The sequence below is a fragment of the Megalobrama amblycephala genome, linkage group LG16 (genome assembly GCF_018812025.1).
Source record: "Megalobrama amblycephala isolate DHTTF-2021 linkage group LG16, ASM1881202v1, whole genome shotgun sequence".
Taxonomy (NCBI): Eukaryota; Metazoa; Chordata; class Actinopteri; order Cypriniformes; family Xenocyprididae; genus Megalobrama; species Megalobrama amblycephala.
This window is the reverse complement of record NC_063059.1, coordinates 35,633,874-35,657,391: the sequence shown is the minus strand read 5'-3', so window position 1 is coordinate 35,657,391 and position 23,518 is coordinate 35,633,874. Positions and strand designations below refer to the sequence as shown.

General features: G+C 35.5%; 1 protein-coding gene across 5 annotated transcripts; it reads left to right on the top strand.

Moving 5' to 3' along the window:
* The first annotated feature begins 14,909 nt into the window (after positions 1 to 14,909).
* LOC125248123 (NACHT, LRR and PYD domains-containing protein 3-like) lies at positions 14,910 to 22,964 on the top strand. 5 transcript variants are annotated; one of them, XM_048159749.1, is made up of 13 exons: positions 14,910 to 15,009; positions 15,494 to 15,588; positions 15,888 to 15,998; positions 16,245 to 16,349; positions 16,536 to 16,646; positions 16,821 to 16,931; positions 18,299 to 18,385; positions 18,984 to 20,744; positions 20,837 to 21,001; positions 21,102 to 21,218; positions 21,886 to 22,059; positions 22,348 to 22,521; positions 22,656 to 22,964. In XM_048159749.1, the coding sequence occupies exons 2-13, from the start codon at positions 15,542 to 15,544 to the stop codon at positions 22,831 to 22,833; spliced, it is 3,141 nt and encodes a 1,046-aa protein (XP_048015706.1). In that variant the 5' UTR covers positions 14,910 to 15,009; positions 15,494 to 15,541; the 3' UTR covers positions 22,834 to 22,964. The 5 variants fall into 5 exon arrangements, with proteins under 5 accessions (XP_048015706.1, XP_048015705.1, XP_048015708.1 ...); XM_048159748.1 differs by having other exon boundaries at positions 16,230 to 16,349; XM_048159751.1 differs by lacking the exon at positions 15,888 to 15,998 and having other exon boundaries at positions 16,230 to 16,349.
* The last annotated feature ends 554 nt before the right edge of the window (positions 22,965 to 23,518 follow it).

The window sequence follows — 23,518 nt, the reverse complement described above, 5'->3', positions numbered from 1 at the left end:
ATGCTCCGGCCTGTCTTTCTCTTTCTATCGTGTATCTAATCAATCCTTTCAATCGTGTGTGCAATGTTTATATCTAATTCGGTTCCCTTCAGCTTTATATATATTCATCATCACACTGAAGGCAAAGAGTGGGAAGAAAAGCAAACAAACAAACAAACAAACAAAAAACATTGATAGGATGGAAAAAACTCAAGCTAACAATACAGAACAATAGATAGATAGATAGATAGATAGATAGATAGATAGATAGATAGATAGATAGATAGATAGATAGATAGATAGATAGATAGATAGATAGATAGATAGATAGATAGATAGATAGATAGATAGATAGATAGATAGATAGATAGATAGTGAACAAGATAGATAGATATAGATAGACAATGAACAAGATAGATAGATAGATAGATAGATAGATAGTGAACAAGATAGATAATGAACAAGATAGATAGATAGATAGATAGATAGATAGATAGATAGATAGATAGTGAACAAGATAGATATAGATAGATAGATAGATAGATAGATAGAAAATGAACAAGATAGATAGATAGATAGATAGATAGTGAACAAGATAGATAATGAACAAGATAGATAGATAGACAATGAACAATATAGATAGATAGATAGATAGATATATAGATAGATAGACAATGAACAAGATAGACAGAGAGATAGATAGATAGATAGATAGATAGAGATAGATAGATAGATAGATAGATAGATAGATAGTGAACAAGATAGATAATGAACAAGATAGATAGATAGACAATGAACAAGATAGATAGATAGATAGACAATGAACAAGATAGATAGATAGAAAATGAACAAGATAGATAGATAGATAGACAGTGTAGATAGAAAATAAATGATAGATAGATAGACAATGAACAAGATAGATAGATAGAGACAAGATAGAAGATAGATAGATAGATATGAACAAGAAGATAGATAGATAGATAGATAGACAGTGTAGATAGAAAATAAATGATAGATAGATAGACAATGAACAAGATAGATAGATAGATAGACAATGAACAAGATAGATAGATAGATAGATAGATAGATAGATAGATAGATAGATAGATAGATAGATAGATAGATAGATAGATAGATAGATAGATAGATAGATAGATAGTGAACAAGATAGATAATGAACAAGATAGATAGACAATGAACAATATAGATAGATAGATAGATAGACAATGAACAAGATAGACAGAGAGATAGATAGATAGATAGATAGATAGATGAACAAGATAGATAATGAACAAGATAGATAGATAGACAATGAACAAGATAGATAGATAGATAGACAATGAACAAGATAGATAGATAGAAAATGAACAAGATAGATAGATAGATAGACAGTGTAGATAGAAAATAAATGATAGATAGATAGACAATGAACAAGATAGATAGATAGATAGATAGATAGATAGATAGATAGATAGTGAACAAGATAGATAATGAACAAGATAGATAGATAGACAATGAACAAGATAGATAGATAGATAGATAGATAGATAGATAGATAGATAGACAATGAACAAGATAGATAGATAGATAGAAAATGAACAAGATAGATAGATAGATAGATAGATAGATAGATAGACAGTGAAGATAGATAGAAAATAAATGATAGATAGATAGACAATGAACAAGATAGATAGATAGATAGACAAGGAACAAGATAGATAGATAGATAGATAGATAGATAGATAGATAGATAGACAATGAACAAGATAGATAGATAGATAGAAAATGAACAAGATAGATAGATAGATAATGATAGACAGTGAAGATAGAAGATAGATAGATAGATAGACAATGAACAAGATAGATAGATAGATAGATAGATAGAATCATAGAATCGACTGATAGATAGATTGAACAAGATGAATGGAACAGATAGCTAGAACGATAGAATGATAGTTGAGGAAAACATAAGCCTGCCAATCCTGAATGAGACAGCCATCAATACTACAGTTTCCTGAAAAAACAAGGAGTCACAGTTCTCTCTTATGTGACTAAATTTGTTTCAGATGATTTAAAATCAGCACTGTAAAATGGGCTAGTAGCATTTTAATCACTTGGCAAGGTTTACTGCGGTGGCATGGATGTTCATTAAGGACGTCTAATTTTACGCACTTCAGACATCAGTCCCCTCAGGGCGTCCACTCTCCTGAAGAAAGCTGCTTTTAGCATCAGGAAACCAAACTTCTGACTCGTCTCTCATGCCTGCTGGAGAAACATTGTCTGTTATTAATCTGTTTTCACATATAAAGCGTTACATTGTGGTGAAGCCTTAATAGTTTCCAGTGTGTTTGCAGCTGAAGTCGTGGGGTTGTTGGTGGGTCGTAAAGATGAGTGAGATCATGTGGTTTTGGCGTTTGTGATCTAGCACACGAACAGCCATGGTGACACAGAAACAGCTCAGCGCATGAGTAAACATCGAAAACCACATCGAACCACACCAGACCTTCTAGAGTTCAGCTTTACGTTATGGTCATTAGAGAACCTGGAGCAAATCCTACAGGAAAAGGACGAACGTGAGGAAGACTGAAACTGAGCTCTATCAGGTCCAGAGTTGGGTGATGAGGTGTTAAAACAATGAAATGTCATTTGGTTTGGCAGCGCGGTCTAAAAATCTGAGGTCATATTATAAACCTGAAAATAAACATTTGAAAAATGTTTACATTTAAAACAAATACAAGTTATGCAAGAAGAATGTGAATTATTTATAATTCACAAATCAAATGTAAGTAAACGATTGAGAAAGATCATGTGACTCTATAGGCGGCCAGATATTCTTATTGAAGCTCAAGATGCAGTTTTGAACATCTCAGTTTAAGCTGGAGAATATGACCATTATGTTCTTGTCAGCTCCAGTGCTGGTCAATAAAACAAAATGGGGACATTTCAAATACTATGCAAATAGTAAAATTCTCAAATTCATCCAATATTTCTAAATTCAACTTTTCCTTTAAATTGCCATCCTGATTAAAGGATTAGTTCTCTTTAAAATAAAAATGACCCCAAGCTTTACTCACCCTCAAGCCATTCTATGTGTATATGACTTTCTTCTTTCTGATGAACACAATCAGAGTTATATTAAAAAATATCTTGACGCATCCAAGCTTTGTAATGTCAGTGAACGGGAAACGAGTATGAAGCTCAAGAAAGTGCATCCATCCTTCATAAACGTACTCCACACGGCTTTGGAGGGTTATAAAGGCCTTTGAAGGGAAGCGATGCCTTTGTGTAAAAAATATCCATATTTAACAATTTATGAAGTAAAATATCTTCTAGCTTCCGCTGAAATTTTCATGCGTTTTTTCATATTCGTGAATTGTCAAAATGTCTCTCAAAATGTGTGCAACGGATGTGAAAAACACAGGAAATCGAACCTGATTCGAATTTTTTTATGACAGACAAAAGTTTCGGGGGCAGTGTGTAAACGTGACTGACATAACGTGAGGTCAAATTTATTTTTTAACGTGCAAAGACCTTTACTTTTTTCGTAAGTTGAATATGGAAGGCATAGGATGTAGCGTAATTGTTTTGAACTGCAAGAGGCGTTACACTTACTTCGTGAGCTAAATATTTAGTTTATAACTTGTTAAATATGGATATTTTTCTTACACAAATGCATCGCTTTGCTTCAGAAGGCCTTTATTAGCCCCCCAGATTTACTAAATGCTGATTGTTATCAAACACTCCTTCCTGTTCCATTGCTCAGCTAAACAGATCCTATTGGTCAATGTTACTGTGTCAGGCTATCAAGTTTATCAAGTTATTAGATATCCAGATTCAGTTCTCTTTATTTAGACACAGTTGTCAAAATGGTCATCATGTGGAGTGTCTCACATGAATACAGTCAATAATGGCTTCATTAATTGGTGACAACCGGATATGAGTCTGTATCCAAACATTTGGTCTTAAAATTACAGTAGCCTAAAATACCAGTCTGTGGAAATCAGGTGGAAATGATGGGGAAAAGAGTTAAAGTCATCTCTGCATATTATGTAGACATACTGTATGAATATTTTTTTTTTAATTTTAAATACAAAATTAGAAGTTTTTACCAGTGGTCTAATGCTTTTGGACTCTACTGTATGTCTGCAAGACAGAAACAATCAGAAATAGCAAGAGTGAAAGAGCATGAACTTATACAAATTCATCAAACACAAAATGTCCTCCAGCACCTTCTTCTCTTTCTTTACAGTTCATCATGTTTCTTCACTGACAAACATAAGGGGGGAGGAATCTGTCATACTTTCATTCTCTCTTTGATCTCGCTCTTTTCTTTTGCTTCACCCCTACTGGTTTCATTCTTTACATTATCTGCGTGTCCAATGTGATCCAGGCCGTAGTGTGCTTGTGTGTAACTGAACTTGATTAACATGAGTAGACTAAAGTCACGTGAAGACTCCCTGACATACTCCTTCACCTCCCCCACATCTTCAGATCCACGCTGAACTTCTCCATCAGTCTGAAAGATGTTAAAACGCATTTGCGTTATTCTCGTGATATGACAATACAATCAAGCACTCTGATGTAGACTCACCTCTGTTATTGGATCACTGGAAAACTTGAAAGGACAAAGTGAATTGAAACCACAAACCAGCTGATTTTTTTTGGCTGAAGTTCGTAAGAACATTCTATGAAACTGAAGTCATTTTATGGGCTTTGTACTTTATGATTTCAGTGTATAAAAGGAGCAATGTTGGAAATCATTTGTACAGGCTTACCTGTGGAGCTCAAACATGCTCCAAAATTAACATTCAAGCAAGTGAAATTGGCTTTGCTGAGTATAAATTAATTGGCCTTTACTTTTAAAAACTTAAGTAGGTTAAGTCTAATTACAGTGTTTACTTCAGTGAAAAACTTTATATATTATCTACGATACCAAATGTTTCTTTTCTCTAGAAATTAATGTGGTGACATGTAGAAAACTCCTCACATTAAGCCACCAAAATGAAAATAAGGTGCTTTAAAGGGTTAGTTCACCCAGAACTGAAATTTCTGTCATTTATTACTCACCCTCATGTCGTTCCACACCCGTAAGACCTTCGTTAATCTTCAGAACACAAATTAAGATATTTTCGACGAAATCCGAGAGCTCTCTGACTCCTCCATAGACAGAAATATAATCAACACTTTCAAGGTCCAGAAAGGTACTAAAGACATTGTTAAAACAGTCGACGTGACTGCAGTGGTTCAACCCTAATGTTATGAAGCAATTGTTTTGTTTTTGCACACAAAATGTAATAACGACTTTATTCAACAATATCTTCTCTTCTGAAGGTGATGATACATGGGGCAACTTTTTAAAGCAATGTTGCTTGGGCACTTTCCCATTGAGAATGAGCAACAAATATCTATCTGGATACCTTAGATCGGTCGTGGGCAATTTTTTGAGATCCTCCAATCAGAATGCTAGCAGCCGATCACGTGACTGGCTTGGAGATTCAGAAAAAATTCAAACAAGATGGCGGCCTCTCAGGCAGTGGAGCGTAGAAAAGGAGCGTAAACTTATATCTTTTTACGCTGGTAAGTTGTCATGTGTCAACCCAAAACAGAGAACATACCTATTTTAATGCTTAAAGGGTTAGTTCACCCAAAAATGAAAATTATGTCATTAATGACTCAATCATGTCGTTCCAAACCCGTAAGACCTCCGTTCATCTTCGGAACACAGTTTAAGATATTTTAGATTTAGTCCGAGAGCTTTCTGTCCCTCCATTGAAAATGTATGTACGGTAGACTGTCCATGTCCAGAAAGGTAATAAAAACATCATCAAAGTAGTCCATGTGACATCAGTGGGTTAGTTAGAAGTTTTTGAAGCATCTAAAATACATTTTGGTCCAAAAATAACAAAAACTACGACTTTATTCAGCATTGTCTTCTCTTCCGGGTCTGTTGTATATCCCCTTTCACAATGACGCTACTTCTTCTTCTTCTTCTTTCCTGTTTTACGGCGGTTGACATCCAGCTTACCCTTCTGCTCTGGACAGTGACACGATTAGGACATCCGCGACATGCACACCTACGCACCATTTTAAAAAATATAGCAATACCAAAATACAAACAATGTAGAATAACTTGAATACAGCGTGCGTCTCCCTCAGACTGTAAACGAAGCTCTGGCGCACTACATAACACGTCATCAGCGTCACTGTCCGGAGCAGAAGGGGGCGGTAATGCACCAATAAGCTGGATGCCAACCGCCGTAAAACAGGAAAGAAGAAGAAGCAGCGTCACTGTGGAGTGAAAGCGGATATACAACAGACCCGGAAGAGAAGACAATGCTGAATAAAGTCGTAGTTTTTGTTATTTTTGGTGTGATGTATTTTCGATGATGTATTTTCGAAAATGTATTTTCGATGCTTCAAAAACTTCTAACTAACCCACTGATGTCACATGGACTACTTTGATGATGTTTTTATTACCTTTCTGGACATGGACAGTATATCGTACATACATTTTCAATGGAGGGACAGAAAGCTCTTGGACTAAATCTAAAATATCTTAAACTGTGTTCCGAAGATGAACGGAGGTCTTACGGGTTTGGAACGACATGATTGAGTAATTAATGACATAATTTTCATTTTTGGGTGAACTAACCCTTTAAAATACCAACAGATGTCCAATTTAATGTGCGCAGGCTGTAATTTAGCCAATGAATATTTTTAGATAAAACCTAAAAATACGTGTTCCACATAACATCTGTAGTGGCATAGGCTGTTGGGAGTTTGGCATATGAAAGTAGCTTTTAATGCAATCAACCCGGGTTCGAATCCGCCTTTTTCCAAACTCGCTCTTCTTCCTTTTCCCATCACAAATCAGATCGGAAAGGCATTTATATTTTTAATAAAAATGAAGAAAATATTTGAAAAGTTACTGTCCGTTGCTAATTAGTTGCCGTGTGTCTCACCAGGTTTCCTGTTGATGGCATCATTGCCCAGCAGCATTGCTCAAAAAGTTGCCCGTGTATCATCACCTTGAGTCATTCTCCGACACCGTTTATGTTCAGCGCTTCCATGTTTACGTCAGAACGCTGGCTTAGTATTGGTCGATGGTGTTCATGTGAGCGGCACATGTCATTATTTTTAAAAAGTATTCATAAAAAGAAGGTTGAACCACTGTAGTCATGTCGACTATTTTAACAATGTCTTTAGTACCTTTCTGGACCTTGAAAGTGGTGGTTAAATTGCTGTCTATGGAGGAGTCAGAGAGCACTTGTATTTCATCAAAAATATCATAATTTTTGTTCTGAAGATGAATGAAGGTCTTACGGGTGTGGAACGACATGAGGGTGAGTAATTAATGACAGAAATTTCATTTTTGGGTGAACTAACCCTTTAATCTTCATGTTTTTGTGCAGTTTCACTGGCTAATCTCATTTATGATGCTGTGACAATGTCACAAAATGCAAGGGAAAAAAACATGAATAATCTTATTGTCATAAGGAATAATTTTTTTTTTTTTTTTTTAATAAAAAATGGTTTGACAGTCAGTAAATATCTCTCTTCAGCTCTCCTGTAAAAAGGTCTGTTTAGAGTATAATCAGGGATGTTGGACAGTATGAAAAATGAAGAACACTTTGTCAGAGTGTTAGGTGACACAGATACACACACATACAGATGACCTTTGACCTCCAGCTGTGATCCACTATCAACAGGAAACTGCAAAGGTCTTGGCTCCTAAATGAGGTCTTTCATCAGACGGCAGTATTCACGTGTCTGGGGCGGTTACTCCGTTACTCAGGGATGTTGAACTTTTGAATTGAGGAAGATGGTGTGGATTTTTAATGAGCTTGCATCTTGCTTTATTTCTCTGTTTAATTTCACTGCATCTGCAATAAAGAATATGTCAGTTACGCTTGTTAATTATCTTCATCTTGTAAGACAGATGATCACATAGAGAAAATGAAAAAAGTTTCATATGAAATCTGGAGTAAAGATTTGTGTGTGAACAAGAGAAAAGGGGTACATGTGGTCGTCTCATTTGAGACTGAGCCAAATGGTTTTCGTTAATTGGCCGTGCAATATCACACAGCTGGGACTGATTAAAACTCTATACCGTGGAGAAAGAGAGAAATTAGGAGAGGAAAGAAAGAGTGAGAGAGATGAGGAGAAGAAAGAGCCAGAGAGGATCCCAACATGTGCTACGCTCGTGTACATACTATACTACGAGATGAGTGAGTTTAGTTGAACGCTGGCCTTAATATTTATATCAACGAAAGCTACAAAATCAAAAAATGATGTTTCAAATGTCAGAATGAATATTATATAAACATATACATGCCACGTTTCAAACCCAAAATCAAAAGAAAAAAAAATGCTTACAGAAAATTAAGCCTGTTTAGAGACATCAATACTTTTTTTTACAATGTGATATTTTCATGGCATTTCCCCATTTAATTGTCATTATTTACATTATTCTCATTACTAAAATACAGTAAAAATGATATATTACAGTACAATGATTTTTTAAAAAAATTAAATCCACATACAAAACAGCTTTAAAATTTAACTTTTTGTACTTAAATGAGCATAGAATTTTTGTCGGTTACAGTAATAAGCATCAGAATGTATAATGTGCTTAAAGGGATAGTTCACCCAAAAATGAAAATTTGATGTTTATCTGCTTACCCCCAGCGCATCCAAGATGTAGGTGACTTTGTTTCTTCAGTAGAACACAAATGATGATTTTTAACTCCAACCGTTACCAAACACAATCTATAAGAGTAAAAAAAAAACATGCACAGACAAATCCAAATTAAACCCTGCGGTTTTGATGTCCTAAGACACAAAACAATCGGTTTGTGCGAGAAACCGAACAGTATTTATATAATTTTTTTTACCTCTAATACACCACTATGTCCAACTGCCTTGAGCTTCCGTTTGGTGAGGTCTGAACACGCTCTGACAATGGAAGTGATGTCGCACTCATTGAAGCAAAGTGCGAGAGATCGCTTCCGTCATCAGAATGCGTTTTCTGACCTCGCTAACCGGATGCGCAGGGCAGTTGGACATAGTGGTGTTTTAGAGGTAAAAAATTAAAAAATTATAAACAAACCAATCGTATCATGTCTTAGGACATCAATGTGTCGTCACGAGCCGCAGGGTTTAATTTGGATTTGTCTGTGCATGTTTTTTTTGACTCTTATAGATTCTGTTCCCATTGACATGCGTTATACGACAGACGGCAACGGTTGGAGTTAAAAATCATCATTTGTGTTCTACTGAAGAAACAAAGTCACCTACATCTTGGATGCCCTGGGGGTAAGCAGATAGACATCAAATTTTCATTTTTGGGTGAATGCCTTTAATTGTTATTAAAAATTAAATAAAATTGTAAAATGCCTCTTAATGGTCCTAGAAATAGCTTTCATAACTTTAAGCAAAACATTAATTCCTTCTTTTAAATTTGGGGTCAAATATGTTCCAGACACGCAGACTCGTCATGCCAGAAATTCACCGATTTATTTTAAAGTGTTTCATTTGTGGTTTTATTCAGGGTCTGATCAAGAACTTTGACACTGATCAAAGCATTTTGAGCAGTCTTACCAAAAAAGGCAACAAGGATTCTGAACAGCTGGTTCATATAAAAGTCCATATTTGTGTTGCATTTGGTGCTAAATATCTTCCCTGTGTCCTGCTACGCTGCCCTCAAGCGGTCACACGACTCAAATCTCTACTGTGCAATAACTGACCGCAGCTTTTTCGTGCAATAGCAAAAATACCAAAGGAAATTCCCTGGATCTTTTCTCTGTCTTCCCATCTCAGTCTGCTTCTGGAATGTGATGGTCCTTCTTCCTAAATCCTTCCCTCTCAAGTCATTTACATACTACTCCTTAATCTCCCAAATCCCTCTCTCACGAAAGTCAGTCGGGAATTTTTCCAGAAGAGGAGGAAAAGCTGTCTCGACTGATATTTTATTACTCTGAGGGAATTATGGAGGGATTAGAGAGGAAATTGATGAGGAACACCACTCTGTAATGTCTTTCTCTCGCTCTCACACATGGGTATTCATGGGTATTTTGATCACGTGGACACGAAGACATGTTTTGAAGACATTTAAGAAGGCTGAGGAATTCATAAACAGTCAATATTCATAAACAGACCCAGCTGTACTTATCTATTCACATCCAAAAGTTTACTTTTAGTATGTGATGTTTTGGCATAGGTTGCTCTGAAATGAGTAATGAATGAGGAATAAGAGTCTTATTTAGTGAAATGATCTGTCAAAAAAATAAAAAATAAATAAAAAATAACCACAAATGCTCATCTTGCACTTTGATGCAATGTGCCACGCATGACGTAGTCATGTTGGAAAGGTCACCCGTGACATAGGCAGAAGTACCGATCCAGTGTCTACAAAGCAAACGTGCAAAGACTAAGCCAAACGCCCTTTACAAAAAAAAGGATGTTGGATGATTTTGAAGTTGGAGGAGTTTTTTGCCTCATGCTTGACCTTTCTAATGTAATGCACGGTGGATCGCAGAGCAGTGCAAGACAACCATTTGTGGTTAAAAAGTATACAATTTTTCATTTTTATAGAAAATGACCAATAAATTTCACTAGATAAGACCCTAAAGGCCCTGATATACTTCAAACAAAGTTCTTTTTCGTTCTTCATTTAGGGGTAAAACGAAGTTCGAAATGCGTGACTGACGACCAACTGAGAGCGACGGTTATATAAATATGTAAATATGTCCCATGCACTTTCTTCTCAGAACATCAAGCATTTTTATAGAAAACATAAGAAAAGCGTCTGATCATAACATGTTTATGTTAGCAGTCATGTCACGTTTATTTATATAGCATATAAAATGGATGTTTTTTCAATAGATTGCTTAAAAGCAAGCAGCTTTATAGTATCACACACGAAAAACAGTGTCAGTGCCTCATTTCATCAGAAGCACAACTTCATTTTGTACTATAAAGCGGCTATTCAGTGTGTTTTCACCTGCAGAGTTCTTACCTCAACGAACTCAACAGATCAAATAAGTCAGAGACGACTTTAACGCGAATGAAGGCGGAGCCTCAGCGCACACCTCCTATTACATTATCGTCACTGACCAATGGTGGCATGAAGGAGTTTTGCAGCTGAAGCAAACGTCCAAAAAGAACACAAAACAAACTTCATTTTGGCCTGATTTAGTTCGAAATGACGTCACATCAGTTCGTTCTTCGATTTCGTTTGAAGTATATCCCTCGTCTGGGATCATGTAGAGCTCTTGAAGCTGCACTGAAACTGTAATTTGGACCTTCAACCGGTTGAACCCCATTGAAGTCCACTATATGGAAAATAATCCTGGAATGTTTTCCTCAAAAACCTTAATTTCTTTTTGACTGAAGAAAGAAAGACATGAACATCTTGGATGACATGGGGGTGAGTAAATTATCAGGAAATTTTAATTCTGAAGTGAACTATTCCTTTAAGTGTCTAAATACATCTTAAGGTTTGGTGCAATGCTACAAACCTTTGATTAAACCATCGACGAGCTCTTCATTGATCTAATTGAAGTGCTCTAGTACCGTTTAAAACCTATTGAAAAGTGCATTTCGACTTTCGGAAAATAGGTAATGCTCCAATCATTTTTTTGAACTCATGGTTGTGGGAGAACTCTTTCCATTTCTGTGTTGCACCAGACACTCAATGGGTTTGCCATCTGAGGCTACTAATACCTGGCTGGAGTACTATGTGACATAAAAGATGAAAAGAACATTCGCCACACAGACATGATGTTTTCCTCTTCACAGTAAGTTCTTACACTCAAAAGTTTCTTTGGAATGTCAAAGGTCAGTCTGCTCACTCGGTCAGGACTTACACTCCTGTCAACAGATTCAGATATTTGAGGAGAGAGATTATAAGAGCCAGAACCAGAAATAAAGTTACCGAATTCTGTTGAAAGTTGGAGTGAACAACATATGTGCCAAGAACTCGAAATAGAGAGATGATCACAGCTGTCTTCACTGAGATTAATTTGAGTCCAGCTCTGAAACAGTGATTCAGATTTTCACAATAAAGCCAAAGACAGCACAGAGTAGTGTGTGTCACAGTGGTATATCTGGCATTCTCCTCTCTTCTCTAATCAACACATTTTGCATGTGACCACTGAAAACCAGCAGGCCGTACAGGACACAACAGAGCAGACTGGTGTGTGTGTGTGTGTGTGTGTGTGTGTGTGTGTGTGTGCACATCTAATGTGGATGAATCCTCCATTTCTGATGGATAAAATCACTGAACATCCTGTTTTGCTCAGAAAAAGTCAATGGAAGTAAAATAAGCTGCAAATGCTGTTTAATGTTGACTATAAAGTCACAAGGCCTACAGAATGAACACAGCAACAAAATAATCTTGTTTTGTTTTCTAGTTTAAACATGCATAAAACAAGATATATTTACTTGAGAAGGAAATAGCATGAGATATGACATTGTTTACAGAAAAAAATGTAATGAGGTTTTGCTAAAAAAAAATAATAATAGTAATAAAAAAATTGCCAGTGGGGTAGAAAAATGAACTTAATTCAAAGGGAAAACAGCTTTATTCATCTGACGCCCTAGGCAAAGAGTTTTTCTTGTTTAACCTCATTAAATTTCCTTAATATCTCTTAAATTTTCACCAAAAATCCCACCATTACAAAGATGAATTCAAGATAATTTCCTGTTCTAGCGGTGAAGATGCTTGTTTATTTATTTGTTATTTGTATATGGATCGTTTGGTGTTATAAACGTTGGACTGACATTCTGCAGGAGTGAATGTGGACAAATTACAGCTCTTTAACACACTAATAGTGGACGGCAGTACATCAGCTCACACATTCACAAACACAGTCCCTCATTTTGGCTGCACTCTTTATTTGTCATGAATGCACCTGCTGTTCCTCATATTTATGGATTATGCAAATGTTTATCAAACTGACTGTTAAAAAAAAAGAGAAAAATCAAATACTCAACCACCTGATCTCTCCTTGTCATGGCACATTCCAGTACGCCTGGCTGCTCGTTGGTTCTAACAGGATTACGGTTCTGCAGGGGAGAACCGCAGGACGCTGCAGTGACCTGTGGAGAGATGAAATATGAGTGTGACGTGTTTCAGGAGGATGTCTCAAAGTGCACAAATGTTTCTTCTTAATTTGGGTTTTGATAGAGGTTTATAAATTATACTTTAAGGACGAAGCCTGAAGCTATAATTTAAGACCACATTTTATAGCTGTATAAATATTTGCTTAAAATCCTGATAAAATATTACAAATGGCTGTAATTGAATTATAATTAATTCATTTATTTTTGCAGGAGTGAAACATTTGTTACCCTTTTCTGGAAATTCATCTGCATATTCATGACACCATTACTAGAAGCTTATTTGCATTAAAATGTTGGAAATTCTGAAAGAATTATTACATCATTGCGATGATCTCATGCCTCTGTCACCAAGATGATGAATACGGACATCTGAAGAAAACATGAATGAGCCCCAACTGATGTGTAAAATTCAAATGAGTATCAGTAGTCAAATAAACAAAAAAAAAAATTAACCAAAACTACTGTCTGTAATTCATAAAGAGCGAAAATAAAGCAGACATATGCACACTGTAAACAAACATAAAATGTAAGGCCCATTCACACTTGGGACTGGGAGAGACCTTGGGATTGTCTTTAACAAACATTATCATCAGCAAACACTCTACATCAACATATTCAAAAGACCCTTTTCCAGTTTTATTAAGAAAACATATTGAGGTATATTGAGCTTAACTTATTATTTTTTAACAATATAAACTAATGTATGTGTTTATGTACGAGTTTCATGCACAACAGCTTTCTGCAGGAAGACAGTAACAATTATGAAACGAAATAAATTTTTTTTAAAGGGGGGAGGTATCACACAGTTTCTGCCAATCTCATGTTAATCTTTAGTACCTATAGAGTAGTATAGTATCATTCATATTGCCGAAAAGTCTTTAGTTTTATCACGTTTATGAAAGATACATACGCTGTACCGAGTCTTTCCGAAAACAGCTAAGTGCCTGGAGGCGTGTCGTTGTGAGAGGTCAATAACTACTATCATGACAACAAATGCCTTTGCACGCCACAAACATCCTTCAAACTCGAAACAGATTAGAAACAATGGTCACAAGATTAATTACAGCACAATACACAAGATTTTAAAAAAGCAAAACAAAAATTCATCAAAACACACTGACTATGCAGTCTCTGAAAATTTACATGACAAGGACTCACAGAGGTCTACCCTTAATTTAGATCTTAAAAGACTAACTGAAGTGTGGCTGATTATCTTTTAAGATAACATAAAATCTGTCATGAGCAAATCCCTGTTTTTCTATAAAGGATTTGTTTGGAAAACATTGAATTTTCAAACAAAATATTATCATTTTCAACATTCAAAATAGCTCATGAACCAGTCTTTCCAGTTTAGAGGGCAGTGAGTTATAAAGATTATATTAACATAACAAATATAAATCAGTTTTAAGAGAAATTAAGAGAATGCTGCCAAAACATCTTTTTAATAAATAAATCAAATAGAATTATCAAAAGGCAAACACAAATAATCAAACTTGTTTAATACTGTAGGCTATATGGCCATTGTTTTGTCTCAAGATGCACATCAGTAATGTTTCTTTTTAAGGCACGTTTATAAAAAATTAAATGTCCTAACTTAACTAAGGCCTAATCCTGACTTAATCTAAACCCTGTCTGGGAAAAAGGGCCTTAATGTTTTATAGCAGTGGTTTTCAATCAAACTTAACAGTATTTTGGTGCATATTCATCTGCCACTTGGTAAAGTGGTTCATATTTATACAGTTGCCCATTATCTGCTGCATCTGTTAGGCTGATGAATCACAAACCTGTCCATTTCAAGATTTACAGTAGCTCCTCCTTCACAGAGCAGGTAAGCAGTGAGAAAAAGGAAAGCACCATCATTCTGTTGTTTCTCAAAGACAGTGAGTGGAATCCAGAGCACACATGGTAAGTACAACTGCACAGACTGAGAGAAGAATGTTGGCTAGATTACATTAGGCAGGATAAATCATTTTGAGTTAAAGAGTAAAGACTAAAATACATTTGACACTGTCTAATCTCAATTTTCAGTTATATTATTTGCCGAATGCATTCAAGTTTAAGTGTTTTAAAAAGCACAAAATAAATGGCATGCTTCCACTACAACAATCTAATTTTATGATCACAAAATGTGTGTATTTATTTTTAGTCAGACACTGTGAAACAGTCAAAGCCTTACACAACATGAACTTATGCGAACTATATAACTAAACCAGGAAATATCTTTACAGACAACTCATAAACCGACCAAACCAAACCGGTCAAACCAGCTTCTGTTTGTGCCTTTCATTGCTTTTCTTCCTCATTCTCAGTCATTTGTTTCATAATGTATTTGAGAGACTAAAAGAATGTTTTTTATTTATTTGTCTTTATTTGATTATGATGGACACAGACTTTAGAAAAAAAATTGTTCAGCAGTTAGGAAAACACAAACACCATAATGAATGCTGAAGACACTGATTATCACACTTGTGATGGAGAGAAAAGGTGAGAGAAATATATATTTGTTTATTACTTTATTTGTTTAGTACATGCATCATATTTATATAGATATAAATCAAATATAAATGAATATTTTAAAGAAGCATATTCTTTATATTTATATGCTTAATTGACAGATCGAAACAAATTCAGTTCAAACCAACTCAGTTTAAAATTAAATATTAAATCATACTGATATAACCTTGCACAACTAATTATATTTTATTACAAAAGGCATTGACAATCTTAATATAATCTAAATGAAAGTGATGAATTGCTCTGAAGACTTGTGTTGTATCTGACAGTGTTCAGCGAGAAAGATCACATTCACCTGTCAGTGTTTTATCCATGAAGAGTGACAAATCAATGAAAATACCAATTCAGTTAAAAAATGGAGATTCTCTGTTTAAGCAAAGGTAAATCCAACTATATTTATGTTTGCATATGGCTTAGAATACCTGTGTTGCTTTTGATCCTACAGTAGCAAGATAAAAATAATGTTTTCTTTGCAAATAACCTTTCATAAATAAAGATTAATGAAACCAATTTTTCATTTACTTGAACATAATATTCAAGTTTAGAGAGACATAGATTAATGAAACAAATTTTTTTGTTGACAAGAGCAATCTTTAACTTTTGAGAAAAAGGTTGTTGTTTTTCAGGTCTCTGGAGAGATCAGCTGCCCCCAGTGTTTTATCCATGAAAAGTGACAAATCAATGAAAATACCAATTCAGTTCAAAAATGGAGATTCTCTGTTTGATCAGAGGTAAACAGAACTATTTTTATGTGATGTAGCTTTGATTATTTTGGCAATATTGTGAGATAAAACTAAAAAATTTTCTTTCAAATAATACAGTATTGTCCTTAACAAATCTTGACGACATTGACTTTTACTTGGAAGCACACAATCGTTGTTGTTCAATAGTGAGATGAATTATGTTGTCTTTTGCAGTTCTGAGGAGAGATCACATTCACCTGATCCCAGTGTTTGGTCCCTGAAAAGTGACAAATCTATGAAAATACCAATTCAGTTAAAGGATGGAGATATTATAAATGATAGAAGGTGAATACAGTATAACAATGTTTTAAATTACCTACGTTTTTAGTGCTATTGTGAGATAGACAAAACTTTGCTTGCAAATTCTATTTTTCTAAAAAAATCTTTGAGATCATCTTTTATATGCTAGAAAATAATGATTTTGAACTACGGTGAGATGGATTATGTTGTTTTTTTTAGTTCTGAGGAGAGATCACATTCATCAAAACCCAGTGTTTTGTCGCTGAAAAGTGACAAATTGATGAAAATACCAGTTCAGTTAAAACATGGATATTCTCTGTTTGACCAAAGGTTTATCTATTTATCGTTTATGTCCACATGCTATAGCTGTGATAATTTTAGCCTACAGCTATAAATAACACTTTTTTTTGTGAATGTTTAAAAAGTTTTTTTTTCTCAATCCCTTACACACAATCATATTATATTATTTAACCATTACTTTATTTCTGAAATCAAAGATGCATTTCTCAAATCTATAAAAAATTCTTAACCTATTTTCACTCATTTTTCAAATTAATATATATACAGTCAAACCAGAATTTATTCAGACACCTTGAATATTTAATTCATTAATACAGTTTATTCACTATAGTTTAAAAAATGGTAATAAAATATGACAAGATCTCAGAGTCAAACTGTGTCAGAAAAATATTAATCTTAATCATGTCAGATAACACTTAAGCAAAACATGGTCAGGTAAAAGTGTCTGAATAATTTTTGGTTCCAATTTTTTTTAAATCAATTTTACTGGTAGTCCACTGTATGAAGAATTTCTGGGTATAATATGTCATAGTTCAGACAGGACCACTTTGGTAAGTTACTTAGAGTTTATTGAAACACAAGTTATCTTTGGCAGCATGGTTCCTTATGTGGGTTCTTACTCCGAAATTAATTGAACATACAAGAGCTTTAACATTAACCCCCCGGAACCATCAGCTTGGAAATACATAGACAATTAAGACACATAGTAATGCCTTTAAATGCAAACAGTAGAAACAAATGTGGCAGTGGGATGTCTATACTGTAGCTTGGTTATGAGGATGAGTGTCTCTCAGCAGAGAGGTCCATGCCAGCTACAGTCCCAGACAGCAACATAGTGTGGCCCAGATCCGGCCCACATCTGGTACATGTGGATTACACATGGACCAGATGTGGGTCAGATCTGGGCCTACACTATGTTGCTGTCAGGGGTAGGACTTGAATCTGAAACAAAAAGAAGACGACAACCCAGAAGGTACACAGTAATATGCTCATGCTTATAGTGGGGATGGAGGGAGGGAGGGTTGCGAGCAGTTTGAACATACTTACCAAGCAGTAATGCCATGTATATATGTCCCCGGTCTAATAGGAGAATGGTAGTGATTGGAGCGATTTGACAGCTGACCGCGTCAGCTGGTCGAAGCACTATGCCTACGTGGCCTGACTGAACTAACGGTGCGCTTGATTTGACTTTATTTTGCTATCCTCACTTACATAAATGAACTATAGTGTCCTGCACCCACTAGTAAAAATATATCAGAAATATCAAAAAAGTCTGAATAATTTTTGGTTTGACTGTATATTGTAGTTCTGTATATATTTTAAAATGCATCTAAACAATGGAAAGAACTCAAATCAATCTGAATTTAATTTCTATTAATAGTTCATGTCTTTTTCAGTTCCCTAGAGATATCAAATTCATCGGATCCCAGTGCAACACAAAAGACAATTCACTGGAGAGATGAAACAAATCTACCACATCAGAGGTATTGTTTCATTCTGATAACCTGTTGATGTTCATTCACGCTAAAGGGTGCTCTTATGTGCTTCCCCGGTCAGAGAGGGAGAACAGGGGGTCTGATGACTCGCCATGTCAATCACAGTGAATAAGGATGAGTACAGATGATTTGCCAGCTGCAGGGTTTAAGAAATGAACAGCAGGGCATCTTCGACTTCTCATTGTTCAGTTGCCATCACGCTGATCTCTCACATGATCCGTTTTTAAAAAAAACTGAGAAATAACACATAGTTAAACAAAATTGAAGTCATTATTCAATTAATACTGTATCTCACTTATGAGAATCAACACTCTTGTATTTTTAGCAATTTGTTCAAATAGAGAAGTAACAATCTTCAAGAGTAGAAAAAGCAATCTAATTAAATTAGTCACAAAAAAAAAGATCACAGATATTATAAAAGAGGAAATACTACATGATATTGCTTAAAATATTTATCTGCTATAAAACAATTGGTATTGTTTGAATATCATAAAAAAGGGTTTCAAGTTAACATAACTATATATGTAGCCTATACAGACAATATATATTTTTCTTATTTGATTCTGAAAAGATTATGTTTTTACAGACATGATGCTCCTCATACAGAGATCCACCAAAAATTAAAATCTGACATGAAAATGAAGCATCGGTACATTTTTGAAGGCCTGGCAAAGCAGGGAAACCCAACACTCCTGAATGAGATCTACACCGATCTCTACATCACAGAGGGTGGGAATGGAGAGATCAGTAATGAGCATGAAATTAAAAGGATTGAAAAAACATTAAAGACTGCAGCAGGAGCAACAATACCAATCAAATGCAATGACATCTTTAGACCTTTACCTGGACAAGACAAACCCATCAGAACTGTGCTGACAAAGGGAGTCGCTGGCATTGGAAAAACAGTCTCTGTGCAGAAGTTCATCCTGGACTGGGCTGAAGGGAAAGAGAATCAGGACGTCCAGCTCATATTTCCACTTCCTTTCAGAGAGCTCAATCTGATGAAGGACAAAAGAATCAGTTTAGTTGGTCTTCTTCAAACCTTCTTTACGAGAGAGACAAGTTTACATCTGATTCAAAACTCCTCTGTCGTTTTCATCTTTGATGGTCTGGATGAGTGCCGTCTTCCTTTAAACTTTCACAGCAATGAGACTCTACAGGATGCGACTAAAGAGACATCACTGGACGTGCTGCTGACGAACCTCATTGTGGGGAATCTGCTTCCCTCTGCTCTCATCTGGATCACCTCCAGACCAGCAGCAGCTGATTTCGTCCCCTCTGAGTGTGTCCATCGAGTGACAGAGGTACGAGGCTTCAATGAGCCACAGAAGGAGGAATACTTCAGGAAGAGAATCAGTGATCCGAGTCTGGCCAATACAATCATCTCACACCTGAAGTCATCAAGGAGCCTCTACATCATGTGCCACATCCCAGTGTTCTGCTGGATCTCAGCCGCTGTTCTAGAGAAGATGTTGAGCGAAGCAGAGAGTGGAGAGATTCCCAAGACTCTCACTCAAATGTACACACACTTCCTGATCCTTCAGACCAACATCAAACATGAGAAGGACTATGAGAAGAACGTGACTGATGAAGACATGATCCTCAAACTGGGGAAAGTGGCTTTTCAGCAGCTTGTGAAAGGTAATGTGATCTTCTATGAAAAAGACCTGAGAGAGTGTGGCATCGATGTGACAGAAGCATCAGTGTACTCAGGATTGTGCACTCAGATCTTCAGAGAGGAATTTGGCTGGTATCAGGGGAAAGTCTTCTGCTTTGTTCATCTGAGCATTCAGGAACATCTAGCAGCTCTATATGTGCATCTCTCCTTCCACAACAGTGGCAAAAATGTGCTTGTAGAAGGCGTTGCAAAGGAATCAGAAATTAATGTGACAGTGCCAATCATACTCAAATGTGCATTTGATAAAACTATAGAAAGTAAGAATGGACATCTCGATCTCTTTCTTCGCTTTCTCATGGGACTTTCAATGGAGTCAAATCAGGGCCTCCTAGAAAGGTATTTTAAGAAAAGAACAATAATCCCCCAGGACATTACTGAGATTACGGAATATCTCAAGGAAAAGATAAAAATCGGTTGTTCAGAAACGAGTCTCCTTGTGTTCCACTGTTTAAATGAACTTAATGATCAGTCTCTAATTAATGAAATACAAAAGTACATAACCTCGGGAAAAGTTGAAGACATCCAGTCCGAAGAACTTGGTTTTGCTCTAACGTTTATTTTAATGATATCAGATGAGAAGTTTGATGAGTTTGAACTACGTAAATATGGTAGATCAGACTTATTCTTTACCTGGCTGGAACCTGTGATCAAGCTGTCTACAAAGGCCTGGTGAGCACTTTTTCATGAAAGAGTGGAAAAAAACAAACAAACAAACAAACAAACAAACAAAAAAATCTTGACAATCTTTCTTACTCTTCCAGGTTGCGTGACTGTAATATCACAGAAATAGCCTGCGTAACGCTGACTAAAATTCTTTCATCACAATCCAATGTGAGAGAGCTGGATCTGAGCCACAACAACCTGCAGGATTCAGGAGTAGAAATACTCAGTGTTGGATTAAAGAAATCACAATCTGCCCAACCAATGTAAGATTCTATAGAATAAAGTTAAATATGACAACATTAAATTACTAATACACTATTTACTTATGAAGATATTTAATTAAATGTTTCTGTGTCATTTCAGAATGGAGGAATGGTTCAAGAGTAGGCCAAAGGTTCCAAACCAACATCTTTTGTTTGATAATTTTATATCTGTCACTGCTGGACTACAGGACACAGAGTGCAGACTGGAATCTTTAAAGTAGGTTGTTATCTCTTAAAAAGACATGAATGAGTCCTTATCATCCAAATTGTGCAATATGAATTGTTGCTGTTAGATTGAGACTAAATATTAAAGATGCACTGATACTATTTTGCAATTTCTCCACCAATACCGATTATTCAGTGATATCTGCCAATAACGATACAAATAGTTTGGGGGTTCTGCCTTTTAAACCTTCTTTTAAATTAATGATAATTTCATTATAATTAATAATTTATCATTATATATTTAATTTTTACATTTTGAAAGAAATGCTAATAAAAACTTTATTATCTCCATTTCATCAACTTGTTTCAGAGAAACCGGTATCAGTTATAAACAAATACATAACACAAATTAATATTAACACACATTAACTAAATTCTGAAGATTAAATTAATATTTCTTAACTTTTTTGAATGTTATAAATTGACATAATTACTATAAACATTGAACATCAAACTAGCTTCTTAGCATTTTCTTTACACAAAGCCCAAATGCAGTTCATTTTCCTGCCCTCTTTTGATTGACAGGATATATCAGCCCTGACTATGGGTTGTTTTTAAACTATCGGTTGATAGCCTACAATGTGAAAATTTGATTTTATTGGCCGATACCGATTATTGATATATTTTCTATATATTAATATATTTTCTCTTCTCTGTAGTCTGGAGAACTGTGGAGTAACAGAAACAGGCTGTGGTTCCCTGAGCACAGCTTTGAGTTCAAACCCTTCACATCTGAGAGTGCTGGACCTGAGCTGGAACAACATAGGAAACTCTGGAGTGAAACAACTCTGTGCTTCTCTGGAGAACGTTCAGTGTGCACTGGAAATACTGAAGTGAGTTATAGCACAACATAATATACTAAATTGTGAAATTATTTGAAATTAATATTGACTAAAGAGCCTTTAATTGCTTCATTAACAAATTAAATAAACATTATTGCATCCCATTAAAAACAATCTTTATTCATTTAAAAAGCAATATTTCCCACCAATAACAGAGCCCTATAGAGACATTGCAAGTATAACAAAAACCTAACTAAAAAATGAAATACTGATACAGACTGTTAGAGAAATGTACCTATGTTTGAACCACATTCCACTGAGGTCAGAATGATTTCTCAGGTTGAACAAATGTGGAATGACAGAGGAAAGCTGCACTGCTCTAGCTTCAGCTCTCAGCTCAAAGACCTCCAGTCTGACAGATCTGGATCTGAGTATTAATGATCTACAAGACTCAGGTGTGAAGAAGCTCTGTGCCGGACTGCAGAATCCTCACTGCAAACTAGAGAAACTGAGGTAAATGTCTGGAAAAATCTTATTTAGTGCAATATCAAATCCAATGCCATTCAAATCTGATTAAGCAACTGTTTAACTAAGAAGTAACAGCAAACCACTGACCTGTGCTAACAAATCCTCTTTGCTCTCTTCAGGTTGTCCAACTGTAATGTTACACATGAAGGTGTGATGGTACTGACCGAAACTCTGAAATCAAATCCATCCCATCTGAAAGAGCTTGATCTGCTTGAGAATGATCTGGTAGAGTCAGACTTGAACGTGCTCTCCATGATCCTGGAAAAATCATCATTAAAACAGAAGAAACAACACTAACACAAATCTTTAAGACTGCTCTAGAAAGCAACATTTAAGATTTGATAGTCTGGATAGGTTGTATTCTGAATTATATTTTCATATCTATATATACAGTTTGTTTAATAAACATCAAGTATACTATATACAAACCAATTGTAAAGTTTATGACTAGATACAAAACACAATAATTTATGTACATTAGTAGCCTCAAAAGAAGTAGAAACTGAAAATGAAAAACTTATTTGCCTGTTTTTATGGGGATTTGTATGCGCTACTACTTGCAATGAGATTGACAGATCTTAGTGGACCGCTGTCAGTAGGGCTTTTCACACTAACAGTTAACCCTGGGTCATTCTAAACCATGAGTAAATGGTATCCTGGGCTATCTTGCTTCACCTTTTACACATCTTATAATTTACCCAGGATTAACAATTAATCCTGGGTATTCATAAACTGACATTTCACACTGTACATTTCTAAACCCTGGGTTAACTTCTTTGCATATGTGTGATGTCAGTGTATCTGATCGCACCCATTAAACGTCTTTGAGGTAAAATCGATTAAGGGGTTTTGTGCACCTAGCATGAAACCAGTGTCCTCAAGGGAATGAAAAATAATTAAACAAAAAATTGCTGTGCAGTAACTACTATCAAGACAGCAAATAGTACATCATATACAGATGTAAAGCAATCAGACATTAGTG